Raw genomic sequence first — 23,696 nt, forward strand, 5'->3', positions numbered from 1 at the left:
ATTAAAAAAAGGACCAGAGTGCAGCATTTACTTTCACAAACACTGTCAAAGATGAGGGGAAAATAACAAATAGAGAATCTTTCATTGTCTAAGACAAAATTCTAAAATTCATCGCTTTAAAAAATGAATAAGTCATACTAAAAAATGGGAATGATAATGATTTAGAATACCTTGCTTTCATTTTCGGGCTTTTAAGAAAAAGTTGTCAAACCACATCGAAGTGAAACAGCCTTTCACACCAGAGCGTTTCAGTGTTTTATGGAGCCATTTCATGGAACATGAACTCTCCTAATTCATCATAATTTGTTCAATAGTAAAAAAGAAAATGGCACTTACTTTGCACATCGCTCAAACCAGACCACACCACACACACACAATTAGTTTCCTCCTGAATATTTTTTAATCAACCAGAACTAAAGATCTTTCTTTTCTTTCTTTAGTTTTCTTCTTTTTATGTTTTTGTCATTCCTTAATGCCACTGGACTGGATCGCACAGTTAACCTGTCTTTAAATTCAGCCCGATATGTTTATATTCGACAAGCTCAAAATGTTGCACGATATGAACCATGAAGGTGAGTTATAGAACAGCTTTAAAAGACATTAAAATGATCATTAAAACAATAGAAACCTTTTTGTTATCCTTCTGTTTTTTTGTATTTTTTTGTTATATTTACAGTATTTAGATGATTGTAAACAAACATCTGTGTGGACGTGCCAGATGTGGACCTGAGCTGCTTCCTGAGCTGCCTCCTCTTGTCTCTGGAGATCAGAGATGTGAATCACCTCATTACAGCGGTCTGTCACAGCCTGACACCGTCTGACCTCAGATCAAATACCTGCCAGTCAGGAGTGAACGAGCCGTCCTCGACCTCTGACGCTCCACTGACTGTACAGCTGACACTCAGTAGAGTCAGCGTGTCGTCTGTGTCACCTGCATCGGTCTGAACTAATGTTGTTACATCAGCCTTGACCCAGAAATCAGCTCATTTGATTTTGCCCGTGATGCAGATCTGGGATTTTGTCTAATGATGCGTTCACATGCTCGTTTGAAAGTCCATCATATGGGGGCTCCCTACTGGGCTGATAACAGGAGCTGTCTCGCTGTGCTCTTTTTTTTTTTGAACAGCAGTATAATGAAGTTCAACCTTGATTGGATAATTAAAGCCGAACCGAGTCACTGTAATGTAAAGCAAGGCTACATAAATGCATTATTCATGTGTCTGGGATCCGAGAGCCGGTCGAATCACATTAAGTCTAATGTAGCCGAGTTCAGTTCCGTGGTTTTGTTGTGGATTGCAGGTCTGTGCGTCGACGTGTTTGAACTTTCAGCTCTGGTGTGTCATTAAAACATTTTTGAGAAGTGCAGACAAAATGTATCGCTGGTCTCTTTCTGACCCAGACTGTTGGAGTGTTGGAGCTGCTGCCAGTGATTGTGTCCGCTTTCTGTTTGGTTCTGTTTGGGTTTCGGCCCAGAGTCAGGTATAATTATCACCGTGTACTAAAACGGAATTCATGCCCAGTAAGGGGAGGTTCGTCTGAAGGTCTGTCAGAAGATTCAGACCTGTGAAACATTCAACCTCTAAAACGTGAATGCACCAATTGGGCATTTTTGATTCTTGAGGTCTCCTTGTTTCTGAGGAGGGTTGAGGAGACTTGGATGTATCATGCTGAAACATTTATTGAAGGTCAATCGAGGAGAACCAATTCTGAAGCCTTGTTTTACATTACGGTGACTTTGTTTGGCTTTAATTATCTATTCAAAGTTGAAATTCATTATACAGGGTTAAAAAAAAAAGCACAACAAGATAACTTCTATGATCGGGGGGAAGCCTAAAGCACCTAAATGCAAAATTGGGCAGCATCTCAGATCCACATCGCAGACAAAATCAAATGAGCTCATCAAAACCATGAGACCGTCCTGGAAAAATGTTACACTGTAGTGAATAGAGAAAGACAAATCACATGGCTCACATGGGTTGACTGGTGGAAAAACGCCACAACGGTGCCAAAAGACATCCTGTTGTACTAAATGTAAATGTATTTAACACTGATGATTAGTACCGGCTAATTGAAAGGTCAAAAACTGGATATTCGTACCAGCAAATGTGTCTCTAAACAGGCTGTACCTGTTCAGAGACACAGCTGCTGAGTACAAATACAGCAGGTCAATGTATGCATAAGATTCAACCTTGGCGTAATGGACGGAGCGAAGTGCAGTCTGGTTATTAAAATGTGTTTCTATTCTGTCGAGTGTAAGACGTAGACTATATAAAATCGTCTGTAGTTTGAAGTTAACTTTTACAGACAAGCGTCTCGCTGCAGGTCGGCCGCCGCCATCGACACAGAGCTCCACAGACTCTCAACACGCCACACTTTCTGCTTATTAGCTCAAGGCCGCAACTCCATCTTATTTCTAAGAAGAGCGGCTCTCCATAGTCACAAAGTCGGCTTTGTTTGTGCAATCATGACTTCCTAACAAAGAGTGCGAAAATGAACTTTTATGCATTTTTTTTTTAATTGACGCCAATATAAAGGATAAGGAAGTTGGCCTAGTCGTGCACAGAGGAGAGCTGAATAGTCGGCAGCTTCTCGTTCCGCGTTCCAATTCTTATCAAACTTCAACTTTACAACTTTATTGTGCATCCAAGGCAGGAGGCTCGTCACAGTGGTCCACCCGGTGTACAGCACAGACTCAATTAATGCGTCGTCCCTTGTCTTGTGATAATGTAATGTGCTTTCATCTGACGTCCTGACCTTTTCTTAGACTTCCACTTCAACAAAGTCTGAAGTAACAAAGGAGCAGGGCTCATTGATCGTAGCCACAGTGTCGTCTTCCTCCTGAAACATTGATTTAAAGAGAATCCATATCATGGACGTCTTTTCTGTCTTCACCCTCCTCCTCCTCCTCCTCCTCTCCCTTGTCCCCTCTGGCCTCCCCACCCCTTTCACTTTTGTTTTCTTTACCCTCCCCCTCTCTCTCTCCTTCAATGCCATCTTCATCCCCCCCGTCCCCCTTTTCCCCCCCCCCCCCCCCCCTTCAGTTCAGTCACTCCGTCGTCAGTCAGCAGAGACAGAGTCAGCTTCTGATTTTTAATCTTTTTTTTGGTTTAAAAACGACCTCAATAATCAGAAATAATCGCAGTCATCGCGAGAAAATGTGTCCGCAGCAACATCGTTGCTCGAAGACGTGGCGACAGAAATCCTCCAGAATCTTCTCCCCGTTTTTTGTTTTTTTTTCATTTTCATTTTTAAGATGCCTCAATGTGCTCCATTGTACCCCCCCCCACCCCACGCGCTCCTCCTCCTCCTTCCTCCGCCCTTCCCCGGCTCCCTCCCCGCCACATCCCGCCCTCGCCACGTTGCCACAGCAACGTGTCGGACTGCCGCGCTATCTGCTCTGCCCTCTCCTCCAGATGGGCTCCCTTTTGTTGCGCGTCCGCCTGTTTGTGTGCGTGTGCGAAACACATTCTCTTCATCTCCCAAAGACTCCCAAAGACGCTCGCAGGCGGCCGCTGGGCAAACCAGAAGACACTGTAAATTCACAATGTGATGTGTAAATGTGTGATGTATAATTAACTGTGCGATGACCAGGAGTGAAAAAAAAAATAAAAAAAAAATGACTCAGTACAAAATCCTGTTGCTGGATTTAAATAGAGACCTCTACATTAAGACCTTTCTGTCTTTGCACATTTACGTGTTTTTTCATTTTTTATTTATTTATTTACAGTTTTTCACATATAGACAGTCGGCACAACCACTTTGAGCAGTTTGGCTACACCACTATTGTAACTACAAATCCCAGATCTCGTAACAAAATAACAGTGTTGTGTGTTGACGTAAACATCAGAATGAGAATCAGAATGCCTTTATTAGTAATTATTATAAAAATTTGTGTGTCACAGCAGCCAAAGGACTGTTCAATATAACAATACGCAATGATCATAGTAAAAAACATAATGTTATAATAAAAAGGCCAGGACTAGAAACAGACTTGTATGCACATAATATGTACAAATATAAGCAGTGCAATTATAAACAGTGTGGGCAGCATATTGTTGTTAATAAATAATAACTTTGGGTATGAAAATAGCCCAGTTAGTTAGAGCAAACCAAAATGAGAAACAGGGTCATGGATGCAGTTTTTATTGCACAGTGAGGTCTACTGGGAGCAGTGGTAACGTGTGGGTAACACCACAATCCTACCCTCTCACTGAAGTTACATTTAAAAGTGACGGTGGTCACATATAGTTTACGTCATGCTTTCCGAAATTAAACTACTAATGATAATAACACCCACTGAATTATTTAAATCAGCTCACATGCCAAATTGTCAAAACACGGCGTGCTGAAGCGTCTCCTGTGATGAGTTGCTCATTTTCTTTGCCGTAAATCCTTTTAAGATTTAACGTCTTTGGGTTTCGGCCAAACACCATCCCACAATTCCTTGCTGTCACCGATTATTCAGTTCACTTTGAATACGAGTGCATCCCGAGTATCCGCTGATATTCAGACCACATTAACATATACAGTAGTACAGCTCCAGTCAGTGGATCCTCTGTGGGTTTACTCTGCATCGGCGTCGTTATGTAACACACAGACACCTCCAGAATAACTGGGGCTCCTGAGAAAAATTGTGCCAACAGCGTCTGCAGGAAACACATGAAGCACACTCTGGCCCACTGTATCTCCGCGGGCGGCGGACGTGTTCGTTTTTCAACGTGTTTCATTAAACAAATTCCTCCTCCTTACATAAGATTTCCTCCCGGTCAGTGCGGGCCCAAGCCTTTTGGGGGTCCATGAGCAGAATTTGATTCGGCTGACTCTTAAAAAAAAAACGGTTGAATTTGATGCAGTGTCTATGTTTATGCACGTGACTCAAACGCTGGCAGACACAGCAGTTGTAGGCAGGTATGTTTATCATCAGATCAGAATCATCTTGCCTTGAATTATTCATTCATTCATTCATGTCTCGTGTTTAATATATTTGATATGTAAAAAAAAATAATTTAAAAAAGTTTTTTTTGATTGGGGCCCTGAGCAGTCGCTTAGTTCGGCCCTGCTCCGGGTTCACCTGCAGATAGCGGTCTGTAAACAGAAAACAAGACGGGTTTGTTGTGGACGACCAGGTTTCGTCTTCACGAACACCGCGGTATTGATTGACACCATTTCCTTTATCTCAAGACTGCAGCTGGAAGAGTCTCTCTCCCGCTTCAATAAAATGGATTACGCTACGTTTGACTGATACGAGGTTCTGAAGCCTGTTCAAAAAGACGTTGCCAGCAGCCGACATTCCCTGCCAACGTCCTGCTTTTTCTCTGAATTTTGTTTGTTTAGTTGGAAGCGTCGTCGCCAGAAAACAACAGCATTTGTTCAAACACTCGAAAAAGAAGAAGGAGAATTGGAATAAATCAGAGGCTCGCTTGACTTGCCGTATTATCAGGCTTCAGGAATCATGACGCAGTGACGGAGCAGAGAGGGTCATCCGTCGCTGCGTCTCTCTCCTTCCCGCCTCCCGCTGTGCGTTTGGCGGGAGGACAAGATCCGTTGAGCTCCGGCCCACAATCTGGACTCTCAGGTCAACTGCGGCACAACGCACACAAGGATGAACACACTGACAGAGGGCCGGCAAACCTGGCAGAGCTGAGACAAGCTGCAAGAAAAAGGGGGGGGGGAGGTTTGTCATTCGCTGAGAGACATTTGAACTAGTTTTTGAGACAATGTGCTAGCAGACAGATACATCTTAAAACGTAATCCTTCTTAAAGGAACAGTTCACAAATAAAAAAAAAAAACATTTAATCCAGTACATGGAAAGGGATAGAAAGTCGGGTGAAGATTCGTAGTCCACAAATCAGCAGCGTAGCATTCTCCCGAACAACTGAAGTAGATGGGGACTGGGAAAAAACATGAAATGTCTCCCAACCCGATCACCATAATCAGTGTCAGGTGGGGAAGTTTCTGCAAAGCCACAGATTAGAACTGGATGTTTGTGTTGCAACTTCACTTCCTGGTTAAATTTTCGATGTATCTCTCGTCACAACACTGTGCTCATGCTCTGGTTAGGTTGAGGCACAAAAAAATCACTTGGTTAGGGTTAGGAAAACTTAATATCTGCATCTGTTTTGATCGCCAAGATCACAGATGGATATGCACCAGCTTCTGGTGGAAAATAGCCAGTTTTAGTCGCTATGAACGTATCGCAGGTCCTGACACCCCAAACATGGATAGCGATGTCTCCACGACTCCTTAAAAACACAAGATTTTGTCACCAAAGAAATGCTGGAAATGTTCGCAAGTCTCCTTAAAAACACCCAGCTGTGCGACTCGAACCACAGTTGCCTGTTTGGCTGCACTGTTGGCTTCTAATCACCATTTTCTGTTTTGTTCCGTTCGTTTTCTCGGTTGGTTACGCTAACACGCGAGCGCAGGCGCTTGAAGCTACATGAAATCGATTCCACGGCTTTATGAGCTCTGGAGCACGTCACCTGGAAATCCTGTATGGAAAACCATACAATTGAGCAGGAGCTGCAGGCAGAGCGGTGCATGAAACAACCAAAAAAACCTGTCCTGATTTGCGATCTGCTTTAAAAAAAACAACCACTGCTTCCCAGTTTGATGACGCTCTGGCTGAATATGTCCGAATGCATCGGCATATTAATGGCGCTGGTGGATGCGTCTGTGCTAGCCGGACCAGGCGTTTGCATTTGTGTTTAAGTGCTTGTGTGGGCCATGTTTCAGGCCTCCTTTAGGTGCTCAGGAGAATGTTACAACGCTCACTAGATGATGGCTGAATTTACATTTTTCGGGTGAACTTATCCTTTAACAATCACAGAACATACCTGAAAGCGCCGGTGTGGAGGACACTCCGCTGAACGCTCAGTTTGAATTCAAAGTTCACCATCAGACAGTGCTGTAAACGCCCTCTCAGGTCGAGCAAAACACTCCACAGGCAGCTGAAATGAAAAAAAATATATTAAGTACACACACGTGCACTCACACACACACACACACACACACACACACACACACACACACACACACACACACACATATATTTAGATACATGTTTGATCTCTGTGCTGGAGAGAAGTTTCATCTCTCTGCTTCGTTCCCTCTCTCAGCTCCTGAGTGGAGTTGCCAGTGTTACATTAGCCTGCAGACGCTGCAGTTTAATTGGTGTGACCTTCACTCTCAGTGTGAGTCTCTGGCAGGAAAAGAAACTGTACAGTCCCCCTCTTATGTGTGAGAGACCTGCAGTTCTCCGATGCAGGAAGGGAAGACAGCTGCAGTCAGGAGTGTCCCCGACGGGGTTACGCTCGCATTACTTTTATTTTAATGTAATGATGAACGTGTGATTTTTTTGGCATCTGTTGCTGTTCATTTCCTTCAGTCTATGCGTGCTGACACATCTCTTCCTTGTAATCCGCTCTGTGCTCCGACTGGTCCGATTATGCGCACCTGGCAGTGTTTAAATATTTAAATGAGGTTGGATGGCGATGGCGGCCAAGACGTTTGTGCTCGTTGCTCCTCCGTCATTAGCTTTCCTGTCCCAGTGTGAACCAGCTTTACTGCAGTCCCTTTTTTGCATTTATGGTGTTGTAGGTGAGTTCATAAGATGGAGGTCTTGAAGGCTGTGATACATTGGGTTGAGCCAGGAGGAGGAGCATCACTACACTGACAGATTATAATGAGAGTAAAGGGCATATGCTGCTGGTTAGTGTGGTGTTATCCCCATCATAAGGTAAGAATAGAGATGGTTCGGAGTCAGGGCTTCACGGTTTTGATTCAAAATCAAAGATCCATACCAAGGAGCTTTCAATTTCAATCATCAAGATCAAAAGCAGGATCTGCAAGGTATCCCTGCACCTCCGACAGTCTGACGCATTTCTTCAAATTTGGCATAAACACCGACTTGGACTCGACGATGAGCTGACCGGAATTTGGTGGTCAATGTCAACGTGACAACAATATATTTTTTTTGGGTTCGTTACTCAACAAACTCTGTGGCCATTATTCAACGCCGTGGCTCAAGAATAGCAACTTCATTGGTGCACAGAGGCAAAACAGATGCAACATCTAGCTTACCAGAACTCACGGGCACTTACTGTGTGTGCACTGAGACGATACAGCACCAGAGATGTTGGGTTTATTATCTTCACTGAACTGTTTGGGATGAGGGTTAACTCTACACTAAAGCTGGATTTCCATCTTCTGTTGTTTACTCTTGAATCCCCGAACGGTTGTATTTTTTGGTGAACACTGTTTGAACTTCCCTAACGCCAACCTGCAAAAATCCACCTGGATCGAATCGTAGCTCTTGTTTCAAAATAACCCCGATCTATATGAGGAAGAATTCAGAAGGGTAAATCAGAGTTGTTAGGACATCAAACCGATGAGCTGTTGATCTTTACACACCCAGGTGAACAATGACAGTGATGTTTGAATCAAGAGTGGAACTGAATCATGGACTTGGAGAACCATGACCCCGCCAGTACATACAGTAGTGCAGCGGTGATGGCAATCATTTTAGTAAAGATAGCTGTTTTTATTGCCACTGTTCCTTTTGTTATATAGACCTCTATGCTTGTCAACACACTTTGATACCAGCATTAACATAGTTTGTCTAGTACGTCTTATTCTTTATTCCCCTTTAGTTTTTCTTACCATATTCTTCGATATCTCACGAATAGATAGGAAATAATCACATTTGAACTCAGATATATGTTGTACTTTGGAACGATAAGGATACAGCAGTTAATGTATTTGTTTCAGTGTGTGTGAGAGTGAATGTGTCATTTCTGCAGAGTTGCATCGCTCTGGTGTGTTTCCAAAGACTTGACCTGCCGGCAGCCCGCTCAGGTGACTGACGGAGGTGCACCCGTAGAGCACCCCACACGCAGGGCGGCTCGTTTCAGCGCTCAGGAAAGTCCAGCGTGGATGGGAAACGTTGGCGCATTCTCTCATTGTCTGCACAGCTTTGTTGTTCATCAGATGGAAAGATTTCTGTCCGCGAGTCTTCCCTTCACTTCACTTTTATTGCCATGATTACAGTGCCAGAGGAGAAGACAGATAAATGACACTTCGTTGGGGGAGGGGGAGTGTTTTAAGGCACAGCTCATCCCTTGGAACCGTTGTGGTGTTTTTTTTAGCACCTCACATGGAAGCCCAAAAAATGTAAGCTTAGGTTTCAGAAAAAATATGATTGAAATGATATTTGGAGGGACAATCGGGATGAGTGATTTGAGCGTGACGATGGAGAGAAAAGAAATAGGTCCGGCTGTTGAGAAGGTTCAGGAGTGTGGGCAGAGGTGGAAACGTATTGAAGTGGCAGCAGGAGGAAGAGGAAGAGGAAGAGGAAGAGGAGGGCTGGGTGACGAGCCGGTTCGCCTTTGACATTTTTTAGGGATTTCTCCTGACGAGAAGTGACTCATGGTTAAAAATGTTCGACCCGTGGAGGCGAGCGAAGCGGCTCCGCTCTCCGCTTCCTGTCACACGCGCTTAGATTCACCGCTGATTTACCGCCCAGCATTAACTCCAGTCAGAGGCTCCTCTTCAGAGGTGGCCTTTTAAAGGAACAAGCCGGCAGCGAAACAATGTCATCACTCCAGGCTACACTTTACGTCCCGCACGAGAAAAAAGCACTCAAATGGATGTCTGCTTCTTTTTTTTCACTGTTCACTGTTTTCCCTCCATGTTTTTTTTTTTTTTTTCCACTGGAGGACACGGTTTACTCATCTCTCGGCGGATGGGAAGTGACAGGAACAGAGCAGAGTGGAGGGAGCTCATCAACCTGATGTGCTGGAGAACGACTGAAAAAACCCTGACAGAGAGAGAGATGTATGACCACGGCACCCTGACACATATAGAGCAGGAGACGACGCATGTCAGCTGCTGTAACGTCAGCTGCGTGCCGGTGGAGTGCTGATCGACTCCCTCCGAAACTCCAAAACCAAAATCCAGGATGTTAGAGATTTCCTCAAACCAAAAGCTGGAAGTTCGGTTTGCAGTGTTTGAGGCCCAGTCTCGTAAAAATCACAAATCAGGGGAGAGGAAGTTTCATGGACTTATCTTTTTACACCTAGCAAGTAATTTTTTTTTATATATATTTTTTTTGTATCACCTTTGTCCATTTTTAACATATAAAAAAACTAGGAAAATCTAGAACACTTTCACCAGACCTTGTGTTTTATCCAAAGTAGGAGGAAATTTTTGTGATCCGCTGTAAGTTTTAAGTCTTTTTTTTTTTTTTTCCATCTGTGAAAGCAGGTTAATGAGGAGGTTGGAGAGACAGTTACAGATAAAATGTTTTGCAAGAACACAAATGTTGTGTGAATAAGTAGTGCACTCACACATACTGCCTGCAAAGAATAATCAAAACAAATGGTGTAGCTCCAAGTATCAACTGAGGAAAAAGGGACATTAAACTTGCCTCGCCGGGCTTCTGTAGCAGTTATATTCAATTCAATTCCCTCCACAGTATGAACTTTATGGCAGGCGAAAACGATTTTTTTCCAATTTGCCTCTCAGGGCCCCCGTACCAAAGAGTTTCCACCAGATCTGCGACCGGGGAAGGATGATGAAGGCTCGCCGAGGGGCCGATGTGGATCTGGTTCCCGTCACCTGTTTCCATCCCGCCCCGTGCTGCTGTCACAGCTCCCATTTGATAAGTTGAATAATAAATGAGCAGCCTGTGAATCACAGGTTGAATCTCCGGACGACCTGATGTTAGAGCTTCAGCAGGTTCGGCTGTGACAAACACTTCATACATCACAGACGGAACAGCTTCCCTCTGTCTTCCTCTTCACATGAGGGCCGTCTTTGCTGTGATCCTGACAGACGTTGCACTCATCTTTGTCTTCTTCTTCCTGTTTCCTGTTGCGCTTTAACTCGAGATTGATCCCAGCCGAATGGTTCATTCTTTACTCTATATGTTGCAAAAAAAATGTGTTCACGATTTTATTTTATCAAATGTTTGGTTGTAAGATAAATACTGAAGCCCTGAGGGGCCAGTCAAGACATTTTTTTCTTAGTCTGATCTAACTTGTTTATGACTTTTTTAATTTTTCCAAATTCCTCAATTTCTCTCTCCACCCTCCATCTGAATAACCCTTTGTATTGATTGCAGTGGATTCAGATCACCTGTTGCAGGTGTGGAGACTGGCTCCTAATGATAATTGAGCGAGAGCAGCTTGAAGCGTTCCCCTCCCAGCCAATCAGGGTGCGACCACGCCCTCTTGTGAAGGTTTAAGAGGGGAGGGGCATGTCACACCCAGGTCAGACGTTTCGTTCTGATTCTGTTGTGAGAAACTCTGTCCAGGCCCTAGTTGAAATTTCTTTGCTGTCTTTGTTCTTTCTTGCTGAAAGTAATTGTGAGCATTATGCAACCTGGTTGAGTGGCCATCAAAAGTCCCCTGTCAACTAGGTCACCTGCATCAGGCAAAGAGTTTTTGCTTTTCCTTTCAGCCGCCTGATGCCTGCAGGTTTCTTTTATTCCTCATAGCTGAAGCCCTCGATACCCGAGGCCCTCTGTAGGGAAGTGATTCACAGATGGAGGTGCTGAGGGTTCAGTCTGTGTGATGACGTCATAGTCACTGGTGTGTGACATTTATGTACCTGGTTATAAAATAACTGAAATAGAAAAAAACCCACACCAGCCAGTTGCTGGTCAGCTTCGCTTAGCGCAAAGACTGGAAACATGCAGGAACATGGAGGTTAGCCTGGCTCGGTCCAGAGGTAAAGATTTGCCTGCCAGCACCTCCAAAGCTCACTATTTAACACGCTTCACCTCCTGTTGCTTTATCAGTTTTGGTTTTAAAACACTCTTTATTTTGTCCTCTGCAGCCCGTTCTGATCCTGATTCAGCAGTCCGCTGATACTGGAGTCGAAATATGAAAGCTGCTCGGAGCAAAGCTTGTACTGTGTGTTTTCGGTTATCTGTTAAAGGACACATCCAGGATCTTCTCGGGGGCTCAGAGTAGCCAGAGCGCAGCTTTTTATCCCACCCGACAGACATTTCAGTAAAGAAGCAGCTGTGGTCTCCGATTGGCTGACTTCATCTGTTCTTTGCTCCAGCCGTCGCGGGGACACGTCACATGTCGTGTCCGCTCAGTGTGTGTGTGACTGTGTGTGTGTGTGTCAACAGACTCTCAGTGTTTAACCCTCAGTGTTAGTGGCAGCCTGTCTGCGTGTGTGTGTGTGTGTGTGTGTGCCCTCCGGATCTGTGAGGTTTCGTAACAGCAGCACACCAACAACATATGATAAGAACACTGATGCTGTGTTCAGGTCACGTGGGACAAAAGTGTTGGGGAAAGCTGTCACACACGAGAAAGTCAAGTCTGTAATTCTGCTGCTGAGTTGAATTTACATAATGGTTAATAGTTATTATTGAGCGACAGCTGTTTGAGTTTGTCATGCACATGTAAGAGTCAAAAAAATTGTTTTTGACATTTTAATTCAAATTATGCGTTTATATGTCAAACACTTCTGAAGCTCTTCTTCATTGCAAGACGCATTATTTCCTGTATCATTTAATCAAAACTTTTGTCAAATTGTTACCCATATTTAATACCTCTACGCATCCAAATGTGTGTGTGTGTGTGTGTGTGTGTGTGTGTGTGTGTGTGTGTGTGTGTGTGTGTGTGTGTGTGTGTGTGTGTGTGTGTGTCCTGCTGCAGGGGGCTATAAATCACTGCAGTTTTACTTTAGTAAGAACAGCTTGGAAAATGCCTCTGGAAGCAGAAAATAGGGAGGGAAAAAAAAAAACATCTGCAGATTAAAAACCACACTTCCTTTAAGTTATTAAAAGATATATAAATCATTAAACTGCATTATTTATTCTTTTTAACCATCTAGATAATGAACCACATTATTTAGGGACAAAAGGATTCCCAGGTCTCGGACATGAATTGGATTTATAAGTCAGAAACTGGTAAACAAGGTTAACTCCTACATGACGTGAAGGCAGCACCATGCTGGGCTCACATGCGGCTCGGTGCTGGGCGAGTCATACCTGCTTATTAAACTGAGTGTGTGTGTGTGTGTGTGTGTGTGTGTGTGTGTGTGTGTGTGTGTGTGTGTGTGTGTGTGTGTGTGTGTGTGTGTGTAAATTGGAGCCATGGCGACAAATGGATTAGCTGTCAATGCCAAATCAGTCGCCAGCTGTTTTGACAACGGCTTCAACGTTTTGGGTAACTTACAAGAAAAAGTCAAATTCTCTGTTTTCAGCTTTTTTAAATATGAATGTCTGGCAACTTTCGTCCATGTTACGTTGCGTTCGGAGATCGATACTTCTCAGTTGCCATGACGGTGGAGCAAAGTTTCAGGTTGTGTCGAGCCCTTTTTTAGTAAAATATAAACATTTTGATGCTATCGCTAATTTGCCCATAGCACTCCCACTGAAAATGAGTTTGAGCCGAAAATGAAAATATGGTAAATCTTAAAAGTGCCTCTTTTGTCGTGATTATGCTTTTACATGAAGGTTTGACTCCTACACATTCACAAATAAAGCCTGGGTTGCTTTTTGGCAAGTCTATTCTTGTTGCTAAACCAAAACAGACCTTAAATTTGAAAAAAATTAAACTTACGTTTGATTGTTTGTTTGTAGAAATATTCAACAGGTTGGAAAATCACCTGGTGAATCAAGGTCCAACACTTGTATTTTAGTCTTAATGTTGTAATCTTTTAATGATTACTTTCACTGTGAACACAATTGAAGAAGTGAAACTACTGGTGTTGTAATCTACTTCTGAAAAGCAGTTCTTATTCCGCCTTTTTTTTTTAAAACAAAAGCTAAACATTTCCCGCTTCACTCTGATAAAATAAAGCAGATTCATTTTGATCCATTACTGCAGTTTAAAAAAAAGAAGAAGAAGAAGACCATCACCAACGAGATTGGCAGCCTCTTCACTGCATTTAGCACGTTATGGCTCCGGGTCAGATTTAGAGGGAAAATCTGCTGGCTTGCCTCGGTGTCACAAAGCAGGAGGTGGGCGCAGTTTCTCTCCAGCAAGCCGAGCTATGGAGAGAAAATCATTTCTAATGTGTTTATCCTCTTCAGTGAAGCCACAAGCTCCCAGGAGGGGGGGGTGACGGATGAGGCGACAGAGGGCTTTAAAGGAGATTCTGAGGAAACACAATGTGTCTGTATTTAAAAGCCATTGTGTTGTTTGGAGAAAAAAAAAAAAGACTCTTCAGTTCCACGTGTCGTCCTGTCGACGTTGACAGACTTTTGTCCCGCCGGCTTCGATTCTCCTCAACCTTTCGCCGCGGCCGAACGCGCTCGGCAGCGACCCGCAGCAGCGAGAGGCCAAAAATAAATCGGTCGCTCGTTTGTTCCCTCAAACAACAAAAGCATAAAAGACAAAGCCGAAGCAGTTTTGAGCGTTTGCATTCTGGAGCCGGCTGTTTATGTTTAATGAATATTTGTGCTGTTTACTTACCGACTAGACCTCACCACAGGTGTCAAACCTGATCCCCTCTAACACAGGATTTCCATGAGGTTTCTGCACAATTAATGTCAAATTATTAACACATGCTGTCATCTTAAACCTCTAACTGTTACTCATGTTTGGTTTTTTGCTGTATAATGCCATTCAAAATCTCTCTTGTCCATTAAATAAACTTTTTGAATGAAGGTCCTGTTTGAGGCAGTTTGAGAGTCCTGGTTACATTAACAATAAACTAAAGACGAATGCAGTTGACTGCAAAGGAAGAGCACAACATGAGCTCCGAGTCAGAGCTAAATAGAAATGCAGTCATAAAAGCATGAATGAAATGGAAGGAAAAAAAAGAAAGAAATTAGGTCAAATGATTTATTCTAAAAATAAACAACCCAGATCAAACCTAAAACCAAAGCGACTAGAAATCTGTCGAGAACTATAACGATACATCCAAAAAACAATAATTTAATGAGACTAAAACATTGGCAGCAAGAAGAGAAGAGATAATGTATTGGCAGCATTTATTTTTAAATATACAGCCATGAACCAAATTGTGCAAAATAAAAGATCTGATCCAGTGGTGGATCAGAAGTAGCGGTAACATTTTATCTGAAGATGTGTTACTGACATGACAGTTTGACTACAGGGAGCGACAGTAACCAGACCGGAATCAAGTCCAAAGTGTGCCACTTATGTACAGTTGAAGAAAATTATTCATGACCCAGTTTTTGACTCCAGCCACAAATAAAAGTTGAATGTGATATTGCCACATAAAGCTAGATAGTTAATTTCAGTTGAATTATCAGGCCTGCTATGATGTCTTTATGAAAGGTTGTCGTTTGGTAATGTCAAGTTGCAACAAAACACATCAATATCAACGCTGCATTAAAACTGACATTACTGACCAAACGACACTTAAAGCAACATTATGTGACTTTTAGGTTAACATAACAGCTTCAGGATCAATTTTCTGACCAAAAATGTTCTGGTTTGTAAGGATTTGCTATTTTATATCATCAAGTGAACAACTTTGGGCTTCATGACTGTTGGTCTGAAGTTTGAAGATTTCATGTTGTGCCATGGAAAATTCAGACATTTTTTTTTTTTTTACAATGATTTACTGAATTATAGAGAGTGTAACTGGCAGAGTAATAATTTACAAGATTAGTTTGAATGCGTCCAGCCTGTCAGTGTCAGATTGCTGATGATATCATCAAATATCAATTAATGATTCCGCAGCTTTATTTCCTTCATGATCGTCCAACAGATCCATATCATATTTGGTGTTTGTGGTTTGTTTTCTACCTCTTACTGACATTAACTGGATTATTGGGCTGACTATTCGTTTAATGGTGTAGTAATAGAGAAGTCATCACAAAGATCTGAATAATATGATGCCAAACATGACTTTAGTACTTCGCGGGGATTTATCTGCTCTTTAGCCAGCGAGAATATAAATATTGAATTAATATATGCATTGGACTCAATTCTTTTCATTGCACACACTCCAAACCATCTGCGTTACTTCTCATCTTAAAAGTGTTATTAGCCTTTCTTCTTCTGAAACATTGATCAGTTATCTTATCATTGGAAGATTTCTCTCCGAGAATCCTGCACTTTTTCATCTGTACTGTAATAAAACAACAAAACGATGCTGTCCAAAGATCATTTCAAAGCCGCTCTCCTCTCCCCTCCACCTCGCCTATACGTCTTTCATTCCCTCTTGGATCTCCTTTGCCTCGTATCAATCTCCCTCAGACATCACTTTGGTGAGAGCAAGTCAAACCCCCCCGCAGCTCATATTCCATTTCCAGTGTTTCATGTTTAATGCAGCGGGTCCCTTCATCAAAGTGAAAATGTCTGTCCGGGCGGAGGGCAGGCCAGAGGCTCGGAGTCAGAGGAGGAGGGGCTGTCTGAACGTGTTCTCACCAAAAATAAGCCTCTTTGTTGCTGCAAATTTGGAAACCTGCTGATGGTCAATATTTTGCACCTCTTTCAGTAACTGGAGTCCCTCACATGGTTTCATATACATTTTTGTTTTGTTATGGTGGATGGTAATGTAAAGTACACATGGAAGTATGTGGCTATAGCTATCACTTAACATCAAGGCAGCATAAATTAGCCTTAAGATGAAACCCTGAAATACAGTTTTTTGAACATGTCATGCTGCCAAGTGTTTGCTAAAGGGGACACTTGTAACATTAGGCCCAGAATTTTTATTTACAATTTCAACAGAATGTGTAGAAACGTCTACATACTGTACTCTGTTGCACATACTACATACATGCTAACCAGTTTGCCCCAGTCCGTCTCATAATACTACTTTGTACCTCAAGAGGTGATGGTCTGACAGCCCACACAGTTTCAGCTGGGAGATGTGTGCAAGTGAGTTTGTGACGCCTGACCTTCTGTAAATCACCTCCTTACTGTATCTCCCTATATTCCTGAACTCCATCGATCTTAAAGGTTGTGGCCTTGTTGAGCAGGGCCTCGCTGTGACTTTCCCTTTCATCTGAAGTCCCAGACCAGGAAAAATCTGATGCAGCTGGCTCCACAGCTAACTGAGCCATGAGCTGATTAGCTATCTACAGCCAAGGATAGCTAGCAAAAAATGCTGCCCCCTATTTATTTTTGGGGCTACCTTTGAATTCTGGCCATATTTTACAAATGACCCCTCAGAAGGTAACAGAAGTGTAAGCTATAAGTTCAGGTCACCAAAATCCTCCTGGAATCGTGAGTATTAACATAAAATTGAGTGTGAATTTAGCCAGAGATGTCCAGATACAGTATCTTGCTTAAAGCCGACAGTACGGCAGCCGACATCCCTGCAAGCGTAGCTAAACCGCAGGCTGTGACTTTGGTCTTTGTGACTCATGCGGGTCAAACCCTAATTTACAAACCTGGCCTGACCACAGAGACTCTCACTGTCTCGCCCTCTCCCACACACTGCTAACAGCTTTTATGTAAACGTCTGCCCCGAGCCATTTTCAACAGCCAGCTCTGTTATGTCAGAATATGATTTCACCATACTGCTGGACCACAGCCAAATTATGACTCACACACACACACACACACACACACACACACACAGAGCAGAGTGTAATTATCATAATTGTGTCCAGCGTTCTAGGAAAGTCCGTTTCAGGCCCAGACTCCACACGCTAACCTCAACGAACAAGGACTCATTTCCCTCAGGCGTTGTGCTGCAGCGACTCCAAAATAGACCGGACCATTTCCTACTCACTATGAGATTAGAGCCCATTTACGAAACTAATCTAATGAAATGGGACAGGAAAGCCACAGAGGTAATTTTTCATTTGCTGGAAGTCAAAGATGACTGAAAAAAGCCCCCTTGATTGAGACTACCTCTTTGTTATTTGTGATACAAAACCAAAAAAAAAAAAAAACTGAGAGTTCATGAATCATAGTCCAATGTGTCTGTATCCTTGGGGAAGAAAATCATGCACAGTCGCAACAATGAATTTGAATCTATTTTTAAGACAGTGACTTGGCCACGTTTCCTACTGTTGTCTGTTGTGATTATATATAAGATTTCTGCAATTAAGTTTTAAAAAAGGACTTGAGCTTTGTGTACTTACATCATCCCAGAGGGACCAACAATGTTCTAACCCAGAGAAATCCACAAGTTTACTCAAGATACAAATTGCTATAAATTTGAAGTCAGTGAATGAATCCTGGTCAACTCTCACCGAGCAGCAGAATTCACATATTGTGTGTCAAAATACAAAGGATGCACAATATATCAGTTGTCGATATATACAATTCTCAAAGGAAATACTGTTTATCACATCAAGAATGTTTTGGCACCCTTTCACTGAGCCTTTCAAACACTAAACACAAGGACAAAAAAGAAAAACGTGGATCAACTGGATGGGATTATCCTTTGCTTGTTTTAACTGTTTTATTTCTGTCTCAAACAGGACAGTTTTCCTGCCAGATTTGGAGGAATCCACTTTGTGAACCAGCCCTGGTACATCCACGCTCTCTACACCGTGATACGACCCTTCCTCAAAGACAAGACCAGAAAGAGGGTGAGGATTGCACATAAAACATTACATAATCAATAATTCCAGAACAACAATGGACTGTATGACTATGTACACAAAAAATGGGTCAGTAGTAGTCATAATCCCATCTGAAGTTACAATATCTTCCAGCTAATTTTTGGGTACTAAAGCCTGCAACTGAGCAACTAAAGAGCCTGATATTTCCCTCAAAAGATGGTGGAGACCAAAACAGAGCTAAAAGGAGAGTGACTATTGGACTCACCCTCATCAGTTGGACACCTAAAGAGTGACAAAGGTGCTTTGTAACTTTGTGAAAATAGGTGAAAGTTATCAAACTGTTCACACCTCGTTTCCGTTGCCCCAAGTGGCCAAAAATCAGTGAGGGCAGGTTTCAGCAGACTTTCCACCAGAAAGGGTTTCGGTTTTGGTATGTAAATGTTAAAACTAAAAGGAGTTTGAGGATTTTTAATTAAAAACAAGTGAGGAAATGTTCAATAAATACAGTGTTATTCTATATTGTGATGAATTGCGGTTGAATATATTATTATTTATCAGTTTTCCATGAAATGTAAAAGGAATTTTTTGAGATTCCCTTCTCAAAATGTCATGACCCATTTTGCAACATATAGACATAGAAGTCCAAAATGAAGTTTCTCAGTCTTTATGCTATATTACTCTACAGATTGAAAGGAATCTGAATCTGACGCTGTAAGAGTTCCTCCAACATGCGGCCAATCTCAACCCTCCCTCTGTTTGTATCCTGTCCTTCTGCAGATCTTCATGCACGGTAACAACCTGAACAGCCTCCACCAGCTGATCCATCCTGAGATCCTGCCGTCGGAGCTCGGCGGGATGATGCCGCCGTACGATATGGGCACGTGGGCGCGGACGCTGCTGGACCACGCCTACGACGAGGAGACCGACTACTGTCCGGAGTCCTACACCCTGTCGGTACAAGACCTGGAGAGAGACCTGGAGAAAAACCTGTCCCCGAAGACCATGAAGAGGTCAGCTCAGCTGCTTTACAGCAGATGTTTATGCTGCAGGGATTTGAAACAGCAGCTTTTGGTGTCATGTCTTGACTCTGCTTTGATTCCATGGCTTGGTGTGACATTTTATCACAATAGTAAGATCATAATGATTTGTTTAAAGTGGGACAACCACAGTCTTGCTCAGTGTTGGCACAGAGTATCTTTGTTGCCATAAAGCTGTGAGTATGTTTGACATTTCGCAGAGTATCATTCCCCCCCTATAGGCCACCGTGCAGTATGATTCACTGTGACAGTAAATCATCTGACCACCATGTGACTCCAACTGACTCATTCACTCAAAAGACATTTAGACAGTGGAACACAAACAAGGATATGAGCTCAGACAGCAGCCTGTCAGCCCCAACACATATCGATAGATCACAAGTCAGTCATGAATTATCTGACAACTACGTCACAATCAGAGTCACTTGACGATTCAGTTTGATGCCGTTAGAAGTTACAGTACGAGCATATTACATGCAAAAATACTGTTTGCAATGCAAGACGGGGCAAATGTAACGAAACCTGCCAAGATGTATTCTTCTTTGTCAAAGTAAGACTTACGAGAACCAAGTTAAACATTTGACAAAAATAAATGCTAAAATACGCCTGCAGATGACCTGTAACAGCCTCTATTAGCTGGAAAACATAATGGGTCCACATCATATGGTCTTACATGGTTTCAGTTCAAATTCAATAACAATGTCGCTAAAAATGGACACAGGAAATGTTCAGGCGACTGCGAGAAAATGCCATTTTCTGACCCCCAAATACTCCTATTTGAGAGTAGCTGTAGCACTTAACTCATTATAATGTTGTATTTCTTTATTCACTCAAATTTCATGCATATAAAATAAGCTAAAACAAGTGGTGAAGTGGAAAGAACGGGCTTTGTCAAGAGCAAAACGCATACAACTACTTCAACTAGCATAATTTCCAAATTTGGAGCTTAAGAAATGGATATAAAGTAGATGTTCCTGGATTTGAAATCTCATTAGCTACGTGATGCATCAATAATCAGGAGGCTGGCGTCTAAGTGGTTCAGGAGAGAGTGGAAAAAGAAGAGCGAGCAGGTCATTCATTGGCGGTTGTAGGCTCTAGGCCTGGCATAGAAGCTCCTATCTGCTGGTAATGCACATACCCACACTTGACGATCGTGTCCTCTGCCTCCTGCAGGTCTCAGTCTGTGGTGGAGCCGGGCGTCCTGAAACGACCGGACAAAGTGAAGAGCGAGGAGGACAACATGCAGCCGCTGCTCTCGCTGGACTAAACCAACACGCTCGGCGACAGCTGAGAAGCATACCCGACTCAATATTAACACACATGTAAAACACACTGACTTACCTGTGCACCTGCTGGAAGCGACGCGCGCGCCCTGAAACAAACACACCTTCCTCCGGGAAAAGAAAAAAACGCTGCTTCTGCTACCGGATTCTTGTTTCTCTTGAACTCAAACGAGGCAGACAAACAAGCCCAGAGACGGACGTTTCCTCACGCGGAAGGGGCATCCTAAGAGCTACTGATGTTGTTCGATATATTTATTTATTTAGTTATTTGTCAAGTGCCAATTCCAATGACTTTAAATTAACTTCTTTGAACAATCCAGCCCTTCGGAGTGGAGCAAGGGAAAGGAGAACGAACACGTGTGTGTGTGTTTCCTACAGTTGTATAGTGTTCTGGTGATGAGGGCTGCGGGCCACGCTCCCCGAGCAGCATTTCTGTTTTTTGTTTGTTTTTTCTGTCTTTGTACAGTGATTTGAAGAAACCGGCTCAGGATTAGGAGAAGTGATGATAATAATGAGCTTGTTGAACCTCCTGGACACAAAACTGGCAGAGAGGCAGGCAGGGAGGCAGGCGCTGGGTTTACTGGGAGTTTACCTGGGGGTTAATGGGCGTCTTCGGTCTCGCACCGGTTATCTCTTGGTAAAAGCAAACGCCCCCCCTTTACTGTGAGAGTCGATCTCTTGAATTATTATTTTTTCCTTTTGGCCTTTTTCTCTCTGTCTCTGACCCGTGCGTCATGGAATATATTATTTCTTCTGCCATTAGGGAAATACAAAAACATCTCACATCGTCCAGTGTTTGTTCGGCCTAAGATAAATATCAAGAATATGCCTAAGTGTAATTTTGTTAAAGCAGAGGAAGGGTAAACATGCCACCCTCTCCTGTGACACATTTGTTATGTCTTTGGCAATAATAATCTTACTTACTGAAACATTAGCGCAGTAACAACATCTGCTCTCAAACACGCCAGTATTAGAAGATTTGATGACGCATCAAAACGCGCTGGCCTTTTTTTCTTTTTGCATGATTTTGACAGTTTATTAAGAATCACACTGTTTAAGCTGTATTATTTTAGCACACTGGTGTTTAACTATTTAACGTATTACTTTATAATCTAAACTCAAGGTCCACACATCTCAACTATTTATTTCAACGTTTTGATCTGTCGTTAAATAAGAAATTCATACATACAAAACACAAACAAACAAAACCCGGCATGTCCTAACCAGTGACGTATTTAACTGAATGTGCATGATCGGGCACTTTTGTCACGCTGCAGTCAAAGTCGGCTCAGTTTCAAATTACTGTGAACACTAGCAGCATACCGAGCTAACGCAAGCTGAACCAGAGATGATAACACGTAACGGCTAAACCTCTGTAGAATTGGGCTGACTTGGTTCCTGACCAAAAGCTAACACAGCCGAACGTTAAAGCAAGTGCAACAACACAGGACTCGACAAATAACTTCGTCTTTTAATCAGCGAAGCTACCGCCAGCGACCAAAAGTCTGTCTGAAATATACATTTATCTTGTGCTTCTCACTGAGTCACTGCTTCTTTTTCTCTTCTTAGCTTCCTCCAACAACGTCGTCTTCAGTCTCTCCACCTCTGTCATTGACCTCCGGATCTGAAAACCTCCTCCACCCGGTGGTTTAAAGCTGCTGTGACAGCAGTCAGCTAACAGAGCTAACTTGTCGCGTGCTTTCAGGAAACTCTGCAAATCACAGAGCTGAGGCAGAACAACTGGGGAGACACCAGAAGGAAAACTATTAAACATTTTCCTCATGAAATATGGTCCAGTTTCACAAAAACCACTCAGGCGGGTGCCGTAAAGTGTTACGCGCTGTGATACTACCAAGTTCTAACTGAACTGACGTAGAAACATGCAATGGGGGGTGCAGTTGCTGAGGCAGACTTCATTTTTCATGTCGTGATTCACATTCCTGCCTTTAATTTAACAGTTTGTGAAGTCCTAATGTAGTGAAGAGCAAGACTGCTGGCTGGCAAACATCAGCGCAAACCAGTTAAAATGTAAAAAATTGCGGCTTTGCAAATGTTTTTACGAGGAAAGAAAATCCCGCAACATTTGTCGTTTGTTGAGTTCTGGTGGTAAACACTGAATGTAAATAACACTTTCGCTTGTTTGTGAGAACTGCAGGGGCACACTTGAGTCTCAAATGTCGGAGCTTCCTGAGAGCACACGAACGCACCAGACCCACCAGAGGTTAACTGCAATAATTTACCTTTTGCAAAGTGATAATGATAAAATAAATTCTCAGTCAGGTGTTGAGTAGTAAGTAGTAATGTAAGCGTGACTGCCGGGAAATAAGTTGGTTCAGCATTTATCCCTATTTTCTGTACAGGTGTGTCTTATCTTTGTTTCATCCCAGAAATGTATTATTTCATATATTTAAATTACAGTATTTAAATAGAAAGTATTTTTCAGTCGGATTCTAATTTAAATTCTGCAGTCAGACGAGCTACTGCTGCAGTGTAAGTACAGTACGATATTTGTTTATCTATTTCTGTTTGCTCCACTTGCAGTTGTTCAGGCTTTACTGACTCCCCAAAAATACTCCTCCATATGAAACAGGGACCGGCCGAAAGCGTCAAACTAAATCACTGACTCACTGCGGGCTTAAGACGTGAAGTGCAAAAAAAGGTATGACAACCCCCCCCCCCGAACTTTAAGGAGGCTGAGACTGCCATAATGACGGGCAGAGCGGTTGAGGAAAAGCCAGTCGGGCTGGCAAGCATGCAGCCGAGCGGATCACAGAAAAGGCCCGGCAGGCAGGAAGCGTGAGGTGGCCGGCCGCAACGAGAGCAGACAGCTGGAATGTTAAACTATCACACCAGCGTACACGACATGTCAACCCTGCTCACAACAGCTCAGAGGCTCACAGACCCGGTGCAGAGCA

At 42.9% G+C, this 23,696-nt stretch overlaps 1 protein-coding gene and 1 long non-coding RNA gene across 2 annotated transcripts in view; both read left to right on the plus strand.

The window, feature by feature from the left end:
- clvs2 (clavesin 2) overlaps positions 1–22,324 on the plus strand; it is a 34,075-nt gene extending 11,751 nt beyond the window's left edge. The window contains exons 3-5 of the mRNA XM_037087451.1: positions 18,378–18,488; positions 19,239–19,471; positions 20,672–22,324. Of these exons, the coding sequence (XP_036943346.1) occupies positions 18,378–18,488; positions 19,239–19,471; positions 20,672–20,765 (438 nt within the window). The 3' untranslated portion in view covers positions 20,766–22,324. The remainder of the gene's footprint in view (positions 1–18,377; positions 18,489–19,238; positions 19,472–20,671) is intronic.
- Positions 11,291–12,530, plus strand: LOC119013089. The gene is made up of 2 exons (XR_005072686.1): positions 11,291–11,731; positions 11,840–12,530. It is a non-coding gene; the product is annotated as an uncharacterized LOC119013089 (long non-coding RNA).
- Positions 22,325–23,696: the final 1,372 nt, after the last annotated feature.

The sequence above is a fragment of the Acanthopagrus latus genome, chromosome 22 (assembly GCF_904848185.1).
Source record: "Acanthopagrus latus isolate v.2019 chromosome 22, fAcaLat1.1, whole genome shotgun sequence".
Lineage (NCBI taxonomy): Eukaryota > Metazoa > Chordata > Actinopteri > Spariformes > Sparidae > Acanthopagrus > Acanthopagrus latus.